The sequence below is a fragment of the Phodopus roborovskii genome, unplaced genomic scaffold (genome assembly GCF_943737965.1).
Source record: "Phodopus roborovskii unplaced genomic scaffold, PHOROB, whole genome shotgun sequence".
Taxonomy (NCBI): Eukaryota; Metazoa; Chordata; class Mammalia; order Rodentia; family Cricetidae; genus Phodopus; species Phodopus roborovskii.
Window position 1 is genome coordinate 17058954 of NW_026126485.1, and position 19628 is coordinate 17078581.

Sequence of the window (19628 nt, forward strand, 5' to 3'; positions counted from 1 at the left end):
ACCCTAGTCCTCTGGAAGAGTAGCTCTTAACCGATAAGTCATCTCTCCAGCCCCTGAAGGCTTGATTTTTTAATTGCCCTTTCCAGGATCTAGCACTTTTGTTTATTTTACATGCCATCTGGTAAGGGAGAAGTGAAAATAATACAGCCCAAATGAACGTGCCTTCTGTATTTCCATTTCCTATACACGGGTCAGATCGGATCGGCTCCTCTGGGTGTGATTTTGCCAGCTCTCTATTAAAAAGCTACTGCCCTCCCCCACGAATCTGGTCCAAAGGGAAATAGCTTTTTTACCAGTGAACCAACATCATTATGGAGTTTGGATAAAAAAGCCAGTACCTTCACAGTATTGCTACCGGCAAAACAAGTGTCATCTAGTGGGCTTAGGTCTGTTTCTTTATCCACTCAATACTCCTTTATGGAGTAGTCACTATGTTTAAATTACTGTGAGCCATGCAATAGTGGGGATGCCAAGAGCCTTGCTCTTAAGGAGCTTGTGCAACCTGGCAGGAAAAGGCATGCCTGGTTGTGTGTGTGTGTGTGTGTGTGTGTGTGTGTGTGTGTACCCACGTGCATGTGGAGGACCAAGGACAACCTTGGGTGTCATTTCTCATGGACCATCTATTTCATTTATTATTATTATTTTTTAAATCATCTCTTACTGGCCTAGAACTCACCAAGGAGGCTAGGCTGGCTGTTTGGTTGGCTATTGTGCCCCAGGATACACTCACTTATCTCCACCCTACAAGCCTTGGCATTACAAGTGCCTGCCACCACATCTGGTGTATTACAATTGTTATTATTATTGTAAAACAACAACAACAACAACAACAACAACAAACCCTCAAACAAACCAAACAGACCAACCAAACAAAAACCCCTTAAACAATACAAAACCTAAAACTAAAAACTCACCTGCATTCTGGAGATGAAACTCAGGCCCTCAAATCTGCAAGGAAAGTACTCCACCTACTGAACCATCTCCTAGGCCCTTACCTCTACTTTTCCTTATACTTTTATTGTTCCTGTGAAATTGTTTCTTTTTGATTGAACAGAGGGAGAGAGGGAGAGGGAGAGGAAGAGGGGGAAAGAGAAACAACCAAGAAGATGCGTGTGACAGCGTCATTTGTGCTCTTGGTTGACTTCTGCTTGTCCATGTTGCAAATCCCTTTATATGGTTTGTGAGATATTTTGTTTGTGCTCTAACAAATAAAGCTTGCCTTAAGATCAAAGGATGGAACTAGCCACTAGCTAACCATAGAGGTCTGGAGTTCTGCATAGACAGTCAGGAAGTGATATGGCTGGGCAGAGAGAGGACTATAAGGCGGGAGGAGACAGGAAATCTCGGGGGTGGGCTGGGAACTTTAGGAAGTAAGGTGTGGCTGTGGTTTGCTTCTTTGTCTCTCTGATCTTTTAGCATTTACTCCTATATCTGACTCTGGGCTTTTATTATTAAGATCTACTCAAACTTGTGCTAAAGTGGTTCTCACTTTATGCTTTGGACCTTGGGGATATCTTCATTTTTGAGAAAGGTTCCTTAATTTTCTCTCTTAGATATTGAGTTTGAAGGTTCTTTTCTGGGTTTGTAACAGCAAGTACAGTCATGTAGGCATTATGATGGCATTATAATGGAGCTGCAAAATTCGTATGGCCTAGTGACCTCTTAGCTGGTGGTAATGTCACAGTGTAACCCATTACTCATGTGCTGGTGGTAATGGTGGTGTAAACAGATCCTCCATGCTCTACCTTGCCTAGAGGTACTACAGAGATCATTACTTAAGTAAAGAATGCTTGATGAAAAATGATTCTTACTGATTTATCTATTTTTTGTGTTTAATTTTTTTATTCTAGAATATATGCCTTCTATTATGAAAAAAGGTTGACGGTAGGTCAGTTTTTATTATGCTGGCAACACCCTCTGGTATTTTGTGTTTGCTGTTCCTCTTGATTGCATCATTTTGTCTTATGGTCTTATGTTAGATTTAATTTCATGTTTTGTTCATTTTGGTCCTAGGAGCAATAGGCTGTTACTCCCCCCCCCCATAGTGTGTGTGTATGTGTGTGTGTGTGTGTGTGTGTGTGTGTGCGCGTGTGTGCGTACCCGCGCTGTGTAGTAGGCCTATATATGTACACTTAACATGGTGACCATGCAACCACTCAGGTGGCGTCCCACTCCTAAACAACCAAAGGCAATGTCCCCCTCTCAGCTCTTCTCAGCTTCATGAGCCTTGAGCTAAGGGTCACTGGAAGGCAGGAAACAGCACTCAGATTCCAAGGATAGATGGCTAGTCTTCTGACCTCCTTGAGGGTTACCAGAGAGCTTGAAGGCAGAGCCTGTGGCCAGTCAGAACCAAAAGGGAGGTGATGGGGGAAGATTCTTTTCTGAAAGCAGAATCACACCTCCCACTCTTAAATTGGAACAGTCCTGGGAAAATGGGACAGGTGTCCCTAATCAAGGGACAGAGCTGTTTACTCAACTCAGCAGAGCAGCCCAAAGGGAGAGGAAGTCTTGCTACAAAGAAAACTTAAATTTTCCGATCTAGAGGTAGTCCCTGCCAGTTGCAGGTCACAGGATCTCTGCTGGCTGTCCTCTAACAGGTGACTACCGGGAGCTGGTGGGCAAGTCAAAGTTTGGAGATCAGAGGCCTGTGGAAATTCTTTGTTTCTCTGCCTCTGCTACCTACTTACTAAGTAAGCCATCTGCAGGTTATGCCAGTTGGGGAAGGCGGTCAGGAAAGGCACTCAACACTGCTTTTCCACAGAACCATTGGGGTTTTGGCCACAGCCACAGAGCATCAGGAGCAAATCGAGAAAGAGCAAATCTGAAGGATTCAAACACTAGCCAGCCCAGTCACTCCAGTCCGGGGCCAGGCCATCCACGGTGTCCCACATCCATCCATCAGTTGACCGCCAAATATCTCCAGGAGTTTTTCTTCCAAAGGGACCACCAGGCAGTGATCGGCCTGCCTTGGGAGTTCCTGTACATGTCCCGTACTCCGAGGCTGCCTTTAGCGGTCCCGAAATTGACGGGAGGCCGATTTTGGTGCAATGCGAATTAGCTCCAGCAGCAGAGAGTCAGGAGGAAACTGCCGAGCTTAGGGAGTGCTGGCTTGGGCAAAGCTGGGACTCGGAGTCAACGCAAGCCTGCCTCTGGCTTCTCCCAGGCCGCCGCCCATTGCCTTGACAACCAGCCCCCACCCGCCTTCCCGCACAGCAGGCTTGGGCCACCAGCACTTGAGCGTTCGAAGGCGCCCCGCCCTGGGCGCCCCGAATCTGTGAGCCGCGCATCCCCACCTTGCCCGGAGCTTCCGAGCGCCACGCAGAGGCGCCCCCTCCTGCCCAAAGAGGGAAAGCCCGGGCGCCCCCAGCCTTGACTTCATAATAAAGCTCCCTAAAGGCTAGGGCTCCCCCGCGCGTTCCAGCGCCCTGCACCTGCTGGGTTCCCCTACCCTTCTTCACAGGGGGACTCAGGGTGCGTGGACAGCCCAGGAGCGTGCGTGGCCCCGTGGTCAAGTGCAGCACTCCAGCAGCGCCCAGGGCACGGCGCTCTTGGGGAGGGGAGCGGGACATCCCCGAAGGCCGCCTCGCGGGAGGCGGGGAGGCTGCCGGGTGCACTGGGAGGGCGGGGAGCCCGCGGGAGGAGGCGGGCTGGGGGAGTGGGGCGGGCGGCAGGGAGGGAGCAGGAGCCAAGCAAGAAAGTAGCAGAAAGTGAGGCTGGCAGGCGGCGGCAGAGGCAGGAAGTCTGTGCCGGAGAGCAGTAGAAATTAGAGCCAGGGAGGGACCGCGGCGGCGGCAGCCAAGGCGAAAGAGGAAACTGCCGAAGAGGAAGCTCTGCCGCAGCCGGAGCCTCCCTGCGCTCCGCATACTCCGGCTCTGCATCCCCGCGCCCGGCATCCTCCTGCGCCCGCGCCGCGCCCCCGGCGCCCCCTCCCCAGCTCACCCCCGTCTGCCCCACCGCGCTAGTCTGCCATGGCCCGGGAGAACGGCGAGAGCAGCTCCTCCTGGAAAAAGCAAGCGGAAGACATAAAGAAGATCTTCGAGTTCAAGGAGACCCTCGGAACGTAAGTGGGTGCTGGGGACCAGAGGGTGGAAGTGGCATCGGTGGCGGCAGCTTTGCATCGTTGGCTCCTGCTGCTGCCGCCGCCGCCACAACCGCGGCAGAAATTGGTCGCTGCGTCCTCATTGTCCCACAGTCCGCTCTTGCGGAGACCCTCCGCGAGTCCACCGCGTGGGTCTGCGCCCACGGGTGCCACCTCTCCTGGGCGGGGGAGGGGAGCGTTGGGCGCGCAGAGAACAGCCCACGCGGGCGGGCGACTTTCCATTTCCCTTGCCACCACCGCCCTCCACCGATTTTCTCCCCACGCGTGACTGTGGGCTGAGTGTGGTGGATCTCGTTGGTCGCTGGCTGTGTGCACTTACTTACTCACCATACGTATGGGCGCACTCGGTAGACGAAAGTGATCACGAGGAAATTAAGCTTTTGGCCCTATCCTTACATCATATAATCCTATGGAATTGACATATGCACGTACTAAGGGTAGATAAGACTTTGGATGGCTTCGGGATGACAGGAGGGAAGAATTTCGCAGTATTCGGAGTGACATGTGGGCAGAGCCTCCTCTGAGTGTGCATTTCACATAGGGTCAGCGGCCCGCGCTGGGACGCATGACCGGGTGGGAGGAGGGTTAGTGAGTCTTCAGAGGCGGTTCTCCCCGCGGCTTCACGGCTTCACGTAGGCTCATGCTTGATGGTTACATCTCAAGAAAGCAGAAATGATCAAAAGTGTGTGTCATCAGTGCTCTGAACATGTGCCTCTCAGCACAGCTGCAGTTCCCTTCCTGCGCATGAGTTGGTTTTGTTTTGTTTTGAAGCGCCTCAGAGAGGTACAAGGGCTGTGAAAGAATTCAGAGCTGCCAAATGAGTCTGAAGTTCAGGTTATCTCCCTCCTCCCCCCGCCCCAACTCACTTGATCGGTTTCTGTTTTTGATCAGTATCTGTCCATCCAGATACAGTCACACACGTGCTGCATGAAAGGAGCCTTTTTGCTGGGGTTCAGGAGGTGGTGATGGCACAGAGAAAAAGAGTGGGGTGTTTCCCGGGCATATCTGTGTGTCTGGCTGGGTGCTTTTCTTTCTTCTGTCGTTTCAACCGTCGTATTTCTGCATTTGCTTTGCTTTTGCAGGACCCCATTTTCAAAACCCTCTCTAAACTCAAGAGTTCCACAGCTAAATATTGCTAATGATTTTCCTTCATGGCCCCCACCTGCAGTGGGTCCCCCGGAGAGAAGTTGTAGGGCAGCATTGTCAACTGTGCTTCTGGATTCCTGGAATCAGCCTGTGCAGTGTGTGCTGAGCTCTGGAACAGGGTCACCCTGCCGCTGCTGCCCTGCTCCAGGGAAGGCATGCCTGGGTACCTACTTAGTGTCTGTGGAAATAAAACTAGGGGGCTCTTAGCTTTTCAGTAAAGAGGGTTAGCCTCTTAACTCCCAGTTAAGACGTTTCTTCCGGTCCAAACTTTTCAAAATTGTCATTGAGGTTCGAGGTTGTGACTCCGAGATGCACAAGTTAACAGGAAATCAGAAATGCACCTTTTGCTTGTCCATCAGGGACCTGGCATATGATTGCAGATGAGGGATTGGAGATTGCAGAACACCCTCCTGTGTGAACATCCCCTTATGCGTCTTTTACAGGAACCCATTGTCTGCAGCCTCCAGGCAGGTGGATCCAATATCCCTTCACTGACTGTCCTCACTGGCAAAGCCCCAGCACCACGCTTGTACCTCTGCAGTGGCTAGGCTGCCAGCTTTGAGTACACTACACTGTGTAGCATGCTGTTTGGGTTCCCTGGAGTGGCTTCCATTCTGGAAAGGACTGAGGTGTGACTTCATGCAGACCTGAGCTCAGGCAGAACAACTTGGTGAACTTAAGCTGTGCTCCAATGAGCTGGTCCTTTCCTAGGGTCCTTTCTGTTTGACAATCATTCTTTGCAAAGAAGCTTTCTGGTGTAATGCTGACAGGGCACCTAGGGTGCTACTAGAAATACAGTGATCAAGATAAAAAAAATGAACTGAAATAATAGTATTGACAATTATGGTGGCATTCTTAAAAGTATATTAAGCACTAGGCATTTATTCTAAGCTTCTTGTGTGTATTAATCCATTTGAACTCACACACTAAATTCATGACGTAATTATTTAGTGCTACCATAGTTTTCAGATGACAAAACTGAGGCATGAGGGAGACTGAGCTAACAAGCTAGCTACTAAGTGATGGAAATACTATTCAGAGAGCTAGGCAGAAGAGGCGAATGTGTGTGCATGTGTGTTTTCAAGTGCACATGGAGGCCAGAGGTCAACACTGGATGTCTCCTTCCTTTGCTTCTGCCTTACACTGAACCTGGGCCAGAGTGGCTGGCCAATGAGTTTCAGGTATCCAACTGTGCTGGGATTACAGTTGAGGGTGGTCATGCCCAACTTTTATGTGGGTTATGGAAATGCAAATTCAGGTCTTCATGCCTGTGTGGCAGACTCTTTCCTTCCTGAGACATCTTTCTAGTTCCAGAACAACTTTCCATGATCCTGTTCAGCTACTAATAGCCTAAAAACAATAATTTAACCTGTAGCTAAGTGGTAGAGTGTTTACTTACTGCGTGTGAAGCCTGGGTTACATTCTAGGACTACAAATAATTTTAAAAAGGATTTTAGTATATGGAAAGCCAATTTTAATAAGGATACATAAGAGAGTATTATGAATAACCTCTTATCTAAATATGCAAGGATTTCAGAGTTCTTGAGTTATCACCATTGTATCATCTCCCCGAACTTGCCAGAAGTGGTTCTAAGTTGAGGATGTCTGGCTCACCCTGGGCCAAGTCTAGTGACCCTGGCCTGAGACTTACTGTAGAAGTTACTTTCTGTTCCTTTGGTGTGGGTTTTACTGCTGGACTTTTATTTATAATGAAGTCTAGTAGGAATCAGAGGCATAGACAACAATAATTGAAGAATTGGAGTCTATGCCCAAAGATCTGTGTAGCCCCAGCCACACTGTTCCCCACACCTACACCAAACAGCTTCAAGACCCCAAGGCTCTGCCAGAAACTGATCAAAATGCTTTTGAAATAAAACATTGTAAAAAAAAAAAACAAAAAACAAACAATAGACCTGGAGGAGGATTCAGTAGCCAGGCTTTATAATCTTGTATTTGCCAGTCAGACTAATCTGGTATCTCCCTCTGTAAGAAACTGAGGGTCAAGGCCTTTTGTCAGTGTGCTTAGAGGGGCCTTGCTGAGTAGGGGGCCCAGGAAGTGGTGACTGGATTAGGACTATGGAAGAGGAGATTGAGGGAGGGGAGAGGGACAGGCTCTGGTGTGGATATGTCTAATGCACCTTCAAGTCAGGCCCCAGGAATACTTTCAACCCTGATGCTTCACTTTAGTCTCCTGCAAAGGGGGATCCCAGAACCTAACTGTATCTCTGAGTGAGGTGGTGAGACTTAATTACTGTTTATTAATCAACAACATGTTTTCAGATCCTTGGCACACAGTGAGAGCAAATAAATGTTGTGTAACAGCAAATTAGAGATGGTAAACATTTCTGTTGGCACATTTGCTAGGCAGTTAGAGCCATCTCTGCTGGAGGTTGTGTGTGTGTGTGTGTGTGTGTGTGTGTGTGTATGACACACTTGCATCTATGTGCAGATGCATGCATGTATACACATCACATGTAGGTGTGTAGGTAGAGAACAGTCTTGGCTGTTTTTCCTCAAGCCACACCACTGGTTTGTTTTTGTTTGGTTGGTTTTTTTCTTTTTTTTTTTCTCTTTACTTTTTCTTTCTTTCTTTCTTTCTTTCTTTCTTTCTTTCTTTCTTTCTTGCGACAGGGTCTCTCATTGGCCTGGAACTCACTAAGAAGACTAGGTTGGCTGGGCAGCAAGCCCTAAGAACCAGCCTGTGGCCTGACTCTTCTTTTCCAGCTGGCTTTCAAGAGCATGCTACTGTGCCTAGTGTTTTATTTTTGTTATTTCTAAAATCTTAAAGATATAGCATCTGGGGATTGAACTCGTGTTTGCAAGGCAAACACTTTACTGACTGAGTTATCTCCCCAGCCACAGAGATGTCTGTAAGCATTTTCTGACAAAACAGAAGCTTCATATCCACAATTCAGAAAAGGATATGAAAGGTTTTCAAATGCCCCGATAACTCGTCATTTTGTGGTTCTCTTGTATATGGTAGGCATTTCTAATTGTTCCTTGGGGTTTGTCTTGTGTGACTGACTAGGTTCACCTCTTCGGAAGGACTTGTGTGTGTTCATGCAGGTGAGTGAGGCACATATGTTTGCATATATGTAGATGTCAATCTTGGACCCTGGTTTTTTCATTGGCCTGGAGTTCACCTATTCCTAGGTTAGCTGGGAGCCCAGATTTCTGCTTGTCTCTACCTCTCCAGTACTAGGTTATGAGCACCATCAGCTTCAGTTTTTACATGAGTGCTGGGGTTCAAACTGAGGTCCTCACGCTGGTGCAACAAACACTGTAACCAACCAAGAGGTCTCTCCTAGCCCATAGATGGACATTTTTATGGTCATTCAAGCAGAAGAAGACACAGTGCAGGCCCCGAGCAGTGGGAGTGGCAATGGGCCTTTTTTTTTTTTTTTTTTTTTTTTTGGTTACCTAAGTGCCTGTTGGGGGTTGCTGTAGGAGGAGAATAAATGGATATTTCTGTGGTGCTGGAACCATCTTTCTCTCCTGCCTCATCTTTACAATGCTGAAATTGCTCAATAAATACACCCATTGAGGACAAAAGTGATTGATTTGTCTGCATCCCTAGATGGGAAATAGATTTGCCTTTTCTTTTGGTGGTGGTGGTGGGGGGTGTCTGTGTGTATAAAGAATGCAAACTTCTGGTTTGCTGTGGATTCTCAGATCAGTCAGATTTTTAGCATCTGTGAGTATCATTTGAAAGATTAAAAAGAGAAGGAGGGTTGTGAAGCCTGGGTCTCTCTGGGAGGCTAACCCAGCTGCAGCATTTGCTATTAGTTTGGACTTCTCCGTTCCTTTGGAGGCATGCTAAATATTCAGTGTATACATCTAAGGTTATCCCGGGAATACCTGCTGTGTTCATGGCAAATTGAGAAGAGTGAAGAAGTCAAGCTGCGATGGTCCCAGTCCAGCTACAGCTAGAAGGGAAATGAGAGGGGAAGTGGACCGTGGTTAAAGAAGTGATGTATGGGCTTGGGAGGCGGGAGGCAGGCTAGGAACCTTCTTCTCCTGTGCCCTGGGTGAGTGGGAACAATGCTGCAGTATGGGGAAGTTAGCAGTGAGTTATGCGCTGCTGTTCTTATGCATGATTTCAGTGGGATCTGGGTGGAATTGTGGGCTAGAGCTTTTCTCCTGAGGAACTAATGAGGGCTGGGTCTCAAGTCTCAATCTGTGGTTTAAGCGTGCCAACTGAGTGCACAGTAATTACGCTAGGTTGGTGTCAGGTGGACACTCAGGGGAGGCCGTAAGGGTTAACTTGTTGAGCTTTCCTTTGGCTGGGTCTCCATAAATCCCTCTAATCTTTCCTTTCCCCAGATAAATCTCCTTAAATCCCCATCCAATCTCTTTTCTCCCTCTTTTTTCCCTCTCCCCTCTCCAAAGGCGTAGGTGGTAGATCAGTAGGGAATTGGCATATTTTATTGGTCAATTGCCTGAGGGTGAGGTTGTCAGTCTCTTGGACCTCATGCCTGAGTTCTTACATCTCTGATTTCACAGGAATCAGCAGGGGACCCAAGGCCCATTGGGTTCACATTTCTTTAATTAATAAAGGAATACCTAATAGGTGGCATAGTCAGCTGGCCAGGTTTCTTTTCTGATCCAATATGGCCAGTTCAGTGCTTATGTAGTTAAAACAGGGGGACATGTGGACTCTGGGAGAGAAGCCAACATTATTTTTTTTTTCCTCAGACCATGTTGGTTATGCCCTTTTGACTTTCTGTGGTGCCAGAGACACTTCTTCCTTTGGCTGGCTTTTGATTAGATTCTATTTGATTTTTAAAAGAAGGTTTACTATACAATGTATATACAAAGTTCACCATTCGGCTGTAATCACACCAAGAATAACCTCCATGCATGCCATAGGTCAAGTTTGTTCTGTGGTGGACCACATCGATTCCTTGACTTCTGCTATCAGCTCTATGCTATGATGTGTGTTTCACCAGGTCTAAAATAAATGAAGGGACATCGCCCCCCCCAATGTGCCTGTGTCTATTCACTTACTTTAAGTGACAGAACTTCTCATTGGGTTAGAACTTACTAGGTAGGCTAGGTTGGCTGGCCAGTGAGTCCAAGGACCCATCTGATTTCTGCTTCCCCAGCACTGGGATTACAAGAGCATGCTACCATACCTGGCTTTTTAATGTGGGTTTTGGGAATTCAACTCAGGTCTAACACTTTACCAGCTGACCCAACTCTGCAGCCCTATAGATTCTGTTCTTGGTTGACACCGAATCCTGGAGACAAGTATTTAAAATAGTTTGTTTGCTGAGCTTAGGTAGGGGAGACAATAAAAATGGAGTAGAAAGTTCACATCAGGACAGTTGTTTGTTGCTCTGTGACACTAGGCATTTCTTTAATTTTTCTGGGTCAAGTTGGAAGTTCCTACCTCCTGGGTTGTTTAGGGTTCAATGACATCTAGACTGGAGCCTTTCAACAGCTGGGCTGACCACCTAAGGTCCATCTGGGCCAGGAGCATGGAGAAGAGCATGCTAGTGGCTGATGGAAATTGATTTTTGGCTGCTCTTGTTGCAAATATGTAGAATGTGTATTTAATCTTTCAGAAAATTAATTTAAGCAACCACAGACAAGCTGCCATTCAGCTAGGGGAGAACACCGGTTGATTGTTCTTCAAGGTACATTGAACAGCTATGACCCTGAGGTTACATGGGAGAGAGTGCAAATTCTGTCAGGCTCCATTGCTTCCTAACTGTGTGGGTTTTGGTCTTACTTGATCATTCTGAGTCCTATGGCTTTCTCCATAAAGCCAGGTACTAAGAGGACCTAAGGTGAAGGTTGCAATGAGGATGAAATGACGAGAGCAAGGCAACTACCAAGAGTAGTATGTGAGTTCAGGCTCAGCAAATGCAAGCTGCCTCATTCATCCCTGCTCCACAGATCCTGTTTGCACAGATTTGGAGACTGCACTGGACCATTCACAGTTGTTGCCAGCAGGAGGTGATTAAACCATATAGAGCCAGCATTAATGGAAGGCTCAGCCTGAAAGCGTTCTCCAGGCTGAGCTGGAGTGACCTAGTTTGCTACATCCTTTCCTCTGGCTGGCTAACCAGACTTGCCTCTCCGCCTCTCTTCCTGTTTCCTGGGCTGAGTTTGACAACTCAGTCTTCATCAGCTTGTGGAAGAGTCTTCTTCTCAAGGATGCCCAACTGTCCTCGTGCTGCTGTGGCTCTTCTTCAGCATCGTATGCTGTCCCCTGAGGGTAGCTGTTTGCCTCTGCCTTGCTTCTTAATTCAAGTAACACATGTGCGTATGTTCAACTCCTCTACCACTGAGCTATACCCCCAACTCTGAGAATAGTATTTTAATTTGATGACTGAAGTTACTTACTTAGAATATCATTCCATCACAGAGTTGTGTAGTTTTTACTTTTTGGGGCTAGGTAGATAGTTCAGTTGACCCCCAGAACCCATCAACATGTCTGGGTGTGAAGGCACACATATGTAATTCCTGTACTGGGGAGGCTCACCCAGGTGCCTTCCTGGGGCCTGCTGGCGTGGCAGCCTAGCTTACTTGATGATTTCCAGGCCCTGTCACAAAAAACAAGGTGGATAGCACCTAAGGAATGACACCTGAGGGTGTCCTTTGGCCTCAACACATACTTATATATGTTCACATCTACCCACATACACATGTACACCTGCACACACAAACATTCATGTGCAGGTATGCCCATTATCTTAGTTCCTTTCCCCTGCTGACATGAAAAAATATCCTGACAAAGGCAACTCAAAGGAGAAAGGGTTCATTTCATCCTTCAGTTCAATGGCGCAATCTGTGATGGTGTGTGTGTGTGTGTGTGTGTGTGTGTGTGTGTGTGTGAAAAGCATCGCTTGAAACAGCTGGTTGCAATCACACCCACAAGCAGGAAGCAGAGAATAATAAATGCATGCTGCTACTCAGTTCCTTTCCTCCATTTATGAAGTCCAGGCAATGGTGCCACTCACTAGGCAGGCCTTCCCACCCATTTTTTGCAGTCAAGCTAATCCCCCAGAGGCAAGGCAGTTCCAGATTCTGCCAAGTTGATGGTTAACACTAACATCACACTGAAGGTGTGGGTGTAAAGATTTCACTAGACCCAAGATAAATGACAGATGGATGTTTATTGGGGAAACATTTACATAGAACCGTGGAAGTACTTCTCTGCCGAAGGACCATGCCTCAAGCTTCCCTCTTTCCCCTTCCATCCACCTGAAACCACACCACCGTTACAGGTTCACAGGCAAGACTGCTACATCACACACAGGCACAAACAGAATCTCTGACACCACTAGGCCTTGCACATGACAGGAAAGTGTTCTGCCACTGAGCTAGTCCTCAGGTCATTGTATGGTTTAAAATTCCTACCTACTGCCTTTATTTTAGTGGGTTTTGCAATGGCACAGTGCACACATATATACACCACAGAAACCTAGCGAAGAACTTGTTATAAGCCGTCCTTGATGGGTTTTGAGATAGGGAGTGGGAGAAGATCTCAAAAGCTGCGGATTTCTCAGGCTCTAAAGCTTGGGAGCTGGGTTCCAAACTGGACACTGTCCTTGTTATTGTAGCCTCTGTGGTCAGTGTCTTGTGTCATGGTCTGCAACTGTTCATGCTCTACTTGTTGAGAGGATGTCTGTCTTTCACGAGCTCATGTCAGATCACTGGAACCAGTTTTGCAATGAGTTGGATTTAGTGTGATAGATGGAATCCCAAAAGCATCATATTAAATAAAGCCTTGGGCAGTCTTGAAGGAGGAAGTTACTGCTTAATGAGTCCCTTGTTATAGATCACATTAGCAGGCATAAAACACCAAGGACCATGATTTTTTGCTTGTGAGTCTGTTTTAAGATTTCATTCTAAGCTTTCATGGTTGTTTTCTGAGGCATGTTTCTTCTAGGAATTGAAGTCTTACATGGTAATTAGGTCCTGTTCAGGTCTAGAGAAAGCCCCGGAGACCATGAGATGAACACAAGGAACTTGGTGCTTAGTAAAGATGAAAAAAGTGTTGGCTTATGTGACCTTTTTTGGCCCCTTTTACAACTAGGATGTAATAACAAGACTTCACATTTGTTTCCTGCTCTTTTTGTTTCAACAATTGTGGTTAAACATGTAACTTAAAACTATTGTAGCCATTTCTAATTGTATAGTCCTCATTTAGAACATTTGTGTTGGGCAGCCACCATCCATCTGTAGACATTCTTACTCTTCCAGACTGAACCTCTGTACTCATTAAGCAATGTCTTCCTCTTCCTCTTCCCCAGGTTCCTGCCAACACCATCCTACTTCCTGTCTTTCTGGATTTTACTCCTTTGAAATGCCCTATAGAAGTGGACTCATGACCTTGTGTCTTTAAGTCCATTTTACCTAGAATGTCTTCCAGTCTGCCTAAGCTGTAGCAGACATTGTGATTCTCAACCTTGTAAAGTGTTCATATTCCACTGTACGAATATACTGCATTTTTGCTTATTTCTTCGTCATTAGACCTATACTGTCTCTACTTCTTGGCAATTTTGAATAATGCTTCTATCAATCTGGATATGCAAATCTCTCCTCAAGATTGTGTTTTCAATTCTTTTGGGCACATATACAGAAATGTCAGATCATATGATAGATAGGTCCATTCTGCATACTCATACACACACACACACATACACACACACACACACACACACACTTTAAAGGGGAGGTTCTCATTTAGCTCAGGCTGGCCTTGATGTCTCTAGATAGCCAAGAATGACCTTGAACTCCTGACTCTTTTGGTTTCACCTCCCAGGTGCTAGCATTACAGGTGTGAACCATGCTAGATTCCATGGTTTGTTTTGTTTTTTTCAGTGCTGGGGATTGAACATAGAGTCTCATGCATGGGAGATACTATATAAGCACCATGCTTAATTTTAATTAAATTAATTATTTTACTGTGTTTTGCATGTATGTGGAGCACACACGTGTGTGCACATACTCACCTGCACATATGCCTGAAGAGGCTGCAGCAGGATGTTGGGTGTCTTCCTGTCACTCTCAGTTGTACTGCCTTGAGACAGGATTTCTCACTGAACAGGAAGTTCACTCTTGTTTTTGACTAGTCTGGCTGGCCAGTGAGCTCTCTGGATCTGTCTGTCTCTGTCCCCAAGTGTTGATATTACAACCATGCCCAGCCATGGCTGGCATTTTATGTGAATGCTGGGGATTCAAACTCAGGTCCTCATTTTTGCAGAGTAAGCATTCTCACCTGCTGAGCCATCTCTCGACACCCATGATTCTGTTTTGAGGTACTACCATACTGTTCTCTATGTTTCACAGTGTGGACAGTGGTTTTTATCGCTCTGATTCCTTCTGATTCTTCAAATAGCATCATAGTAAATGAACTATATTCTCACCTTTTTACAGAGAAGAAACCTAAAGGTCAGAGGTGTTAAATGACTCAGGTTAAAATGCTATTGAGAGGAGAGGAGACCATCTTATGATGCTAACAAAGCTCCTTGCTGGAGCTGGAGCATAGAGGAGGTGCTGTCCTTAAAGAAGGAGACCAAGCCAGCACCCTATGGAGGACAGCAGAGTACTTTGGAAGCTGCTGGCAGGGAGGGAACACAGATTTTCGCCCTTGCTGAGAACTCCCATTTGGGTCCATTTCATGCTACTCATGGTTTAGTAACCTACTTGCAAGACTCCTGAGCAGAGTTTTCCTTGGACAAATACCAAGGGAACGTAGAGGACAGGACCAGACCTTTCTGCCTAGCTCTGTCAGTCAGGAACCAGAACCTTGATTTCATCCTTGGTGCGGCTTGATTACCTTGACACGTGTGAATCATATGCTTACATTACAGACAATTTGTAAGTCCCAAATGAGCCAAGCCAGGTGTGGGGCAGAGTATACCTGTGCCACCCAAAAGGCATTACTCTTATAAAGATTATAGCTCTGTGAAGATTATAGCTCCCAGGTGTGTTAGCAACATGCTCATCTTTGAAAAGTTAGCTATCCTATCATCTTTTGGAGAGGTCTTCCATAGAAATTGGTCATATAGTGACCTTGAATCTACTCCCAAAGTTCCATCTGGCCCTACCTAGGTGATTATTATTATTATTATTAATTATCCTTGTTTTCAGTCTTAGCTTTTAAGTGATTGACACCTTAAGCAAAACCTTTAAAAAGGAAATTATTAAAAACAAATATTATTTAGTGAGAGAATTTGAAAAACATGGAAGGGTATTGTCTTGGCCCATTTTCTGTAGCTGTAACTATAGTCTAGGTAGTTTATAAAGAAAACAGGTTTACTTGGCTCACAATTGTGGAGCTCCAAGAACATGGGTCATACATGTGCTTAGTATCTGGTGGGTTTTATTTGCAGGCAGAAGACCTTCCAGAAAGTCTCAAAGTAGCATGGGTCTGTGTGTGTGTGTGTGTGTGTGTGTGTGTGTGTGTAGAGAGAGAGAGAGAGAGAGAGAGAGAGAGAGGCAGAGAGAGAGAGATTGTTTGTTTTAGAAAGCCACTATTGAAATTATGGAAAACCCACTCCCATGATCTCACTCAATTCTGCTGTCTTCCCACAGGCTTCATACAGGCCTGACCTCCAAATTCTGTTAGTGAATGGCTGTGTGCATTCAATTTCCGTTAGGTGGGGACACACCTAACAGCAGGTATAAAGAAGTGACTGGATAGCTGGATGAACCCTGGGCACTCAGTTTCTCCAGGGATGGCTGCCCTAGAATGGAGGTAGCCTCTTGGTTGTGGTAGGGCAGTGCATATTTACTGACTCATGATATTATTGATATTATGTCATTCTACCAGCAGCTGTTGGTTGGGCCACTATGCACAGGTTTGCTTTGGGCTCTGGATGTGGTAGTGGCAGTCTTGGTTGGATGCCACAGATGCCGGGCTGTGTGAAGTGTATCAGTGTTTTGTGCTAGCTTCGTGGTTGTGGTGATAGTCATGGTCACCTCTTCTGCCCTCATCACCACTTGTAAACATGTCCCCAGACTCAGCAGTGTGACAGAACCTGGTGCTAAGATGAGATCCTGCTTAACTGGCTTGTAGAGCGCTAATAATACACATGAGAAAAAGGAGATAAACAGTAGTCATGTCCAAGTGTGGCTGACTGTCCCTGATAGGGCAAGATATGGGAACGTGACTTCTCAGTTGCCTCATGACAGGTGACACAAAAATAAATACCATTTCACACACAGCCCTTTGTTTTGACAAATTGCCAATGCCTCATACCTTTAAGCTAACTTCTTATCTACATTTTTTTTCCCCTTTGAAATAGGGTTTCACATAGCTTGGGGTGGCTTCACATTCGCTATGTAGCCATAGATACTCCTCAGCTTCTGATCTTCCTGTATCCACCTTTAAAGTGCTGGGATTACAGGCATGGACCACAATGAACTTACATGGCACTGAAGACTGAAGTCAGGGTCTCATGCATGCTAGGCAGGCACTATATCCCCAGACTCTATATTTGGATCTTAGTTGTCTCCCAAGTTCTCCTGTGTTAAAAGGTTGCTCTATCTTGATACTGTTGGATGGTGATAGAACTTTCAGAAGCTGGGCCCCAATGAGAGGTCTTTGGGAATGGGTGACGGGACTTTTGGTTCTGCATCTCCTTCCCTCTTAGGTCCTGGGCACTAGGTGAGCATCTGCTCCCTGTTCTCTTCCATCTTGATATGCTGTTTTACAACAGGTCCAAAAGCAGGAAGGCTATCAACCCAGCAGTGCCCAAACTGTGAGCCCAGGAGACTCCCTCTGTTGCTCTCTGGTGTTTGTTACAGTGACAGAAGCTGACTGATACATTCCCTTGAGAAGATTTTCAGTGTCATCCCATCTTGCACTTAGATGATGGTGACTTTCTTATCGAATGGAGAGCAGGTGGCCCAGCAGTCTTCTTCACTGTTTGCCTGGCTTGGTCATTGTTTTCACACATGTGTGGCCATGTGATTCACTTTATAGGTGTGGATTATTCTGAGGGTGTGATGGGCTACTGAGCAATGCAGAGCTGAGCGGTTAGTACTTCAGTCCCCTCTGCCTGGTTTCCCCACACTGTGCTGTGATGGGGATCACAGGCTTTATGTGCCCAAGTCAGTGGGCAGTCACAGCCGAGGGTAAGGTATATGCATCCCTATACTCTTGTGTTAAGGTGGGTAAACCTGTCCCATGTCTCCAGGGAGCCACTTAGAGCTATGCGGGCTTGGCTGAGTTACATCAACCAAGTTGCTTTTTACATTAATTTTAAAATTACTTTGTCTTAAAACTTTTATTACATTTATTCGTGGGTGTGGGTGTGGAGGGCGGGCACTTACATGCCACTGTGTGGAGGTGAGAGAGCAACTTTTGGGAGCTCCTTATCTCGTTCTGTGTTGTGGGTCACAGGGATCAAATTCGGGCTGCCTGGCTTGGCAGTGGGCCCCTTTACCAACTGAGCTATTTCTCTGCCCTCTGCTCCTCTGCTTTTTTTGAGATAAGGTCTCATGTAGCTCAGGGTGACCTTAGACTCAATTTGTAGCTCAGAATGACCTAAACACTCCATCATCCCCTATCTCCCTAAGACTGAGTTTACAGGCATGTGTCACCATGTCCAGCTGGAGATAACATCTTCCCAGCTTATGGTGAGGATCTTATCATAAACAAGTTTTGAGGGATGTAGGCATGCTCCATACTTTGGGTACAAAATGAAGGGCACAAATGAGCTTTAAGCAGGTGGATGTTAGATTCCATCACACGATTACTTTCAGTGGAAAGACGTGGATCTGGTGCCTTCAGAAATAACAGTAGAAATTCATTCATTCCTGGGACCTACAGCATGTTTTCAGGAATAAGAAAGTAAGCCTTAAAGAGCTACTGGTTATTTTTCTTGTTCCTGCCACAAAACACGTGACAGAAGCAACTAAGTGGAGGAAGAGTTGTTTTAACTTATAGTTCAGCATGATGGGGGAGCCACAGCAGCAGAAATTATGGTAGTTAGCTGGCCCACAGTCAGGAGACAGAGAGGGAGAGAGAGGGGAAGGGGGAGAGGGAGGAGCAGTGCTTGCTGGTGCTCAGCTCTTGTTTTCCTCTTCATGCTGTGCATGTCCTTCTTCCATGGAATGGTGCCACACACAGTTGGGGTGTGTCTCCCCATCTCACTTAACTCAGTCTGTCAAATCTCTAACAGACATGCCTACAGGTTTGTCTCTAGTTGATTCTACACCCTACTGAGTTGACAATCAATGTTAATCATCACAGTAGCCTTTTAAGAGATCATTGCAAAAGAGTTTGTTTTGTTGGAATGAGCTTAGAGGAAGAGATACTGAGATATAAGAGATATTGAGAAGATATTGAAGTGTCATAAGGTGTTGGGCTGGAATTAAGAGGTGGTGGTCATGTGGATTATGTCAAGGAGGAGGCTGGGTAGTCATGATGGAAGCATTCAATCAGTCATTCACTCATCAGTTTTTGAGTGTTCTGGGGTGAGCAGTGCTGGGAGAATCTTGCATGTTATCTCTGTAGCTCATGATGGCTGTACTCTATCATCATAATGGCCTATGAAGAAGTCACATGAAGAATATGTTGGGTCCCAGTTGAGAGCATCAGTCATCTTGGTCTTATGGCTGCCCTCAGTTGCTCAGATAGTTCAGGTGAAAAACAGGTCACAATGGCTCTCTGCTCTCTTCCCTTGAGTTCCGTAGCTATGAACAGCACCATGTGGTCTTCCTTCAATCTTATGATTGTTCCTTCAATCATAGACTTGTACAATCAAGGATCAGTTGTCATGCATGTGTGTGTTTGTTTGTTCATATGTGTTGTACAAATGTTTGCCTGTATGTAGAGTGCAAAAAAATCAATTCTAGGTGTTGTTCCTTAGATGCTGTCCTTCTAGGTATTTTCTGTTGTTGTTGCTTGTTTTGAGGCAGGATCTCTTATTGGCCTAGAGCTGTCCAGATAGGCTAGGCTTGGCTAGCCAGTAAGTTTTAGGAATGCTCCTGTCTTCACCTCCCCAGCAGTGAGGTTATACTGTGTACCACCATGCCCAGGTTTCCCTTTTTTTCCCTGTGTGTTTTTGGGGTTTGAACTCAGACTCTCTTGCTTGCAAGGCAGTTACTATCAACTGAGCTGTCTCCTGAGCTCAACAAATCTGACTTCTTTCCTACTCCCTCCCTCCATCCTTCCCTCCCTCCCGTAACTGAATCCAGGGCTTGTGCATTCCTATCAGATGCTCTGACACTGAGCTCTGTGTGGCCAGCAGTTGTTCTCTGAAGCCACCCAAAGCCCTTTGCACTCAGAGACACGTCTTTGCACTCAGCCTCTGTATTTCTCCCAAATACCTAGCACACTGAGTAATGCAGAGTTTGGGTCACCTTAAAAAAACTCGTAGGCAGTGCAAGTGCCTCTGTGGTCACTGAAGCAGATGCT

At 46.3% G+C, this 19628-nt stretch overlaps 1 protein-coding gene across 2 annotated transcripts in view; it reads left to right on the plus strand.

The window, feature by feature from the left end:
* Positions 1-3922: 3922 nt before the first annotated feature.
* The window catches only part of Camk1d (calcium/calmodulin dependent protein kinase ID), a 405426-nt gene continuing 389720 nt past the window's right edge, over positions 3923-19628 (plus strand). For both annotated transcript variants that reach the window (XM_051194889.1, XM_051194888.1), the window contains exon 1: positions 3923-4060. In XM_051194889.1, the coding sequence (XP_051050846.1) occupies positions 3969-4060 (92 nt within the window). In that variant the 5' untranslated portion in view covers positions 3923-3968. The remainder of the gene's footprint in view (positions 4061-19628) is intronic.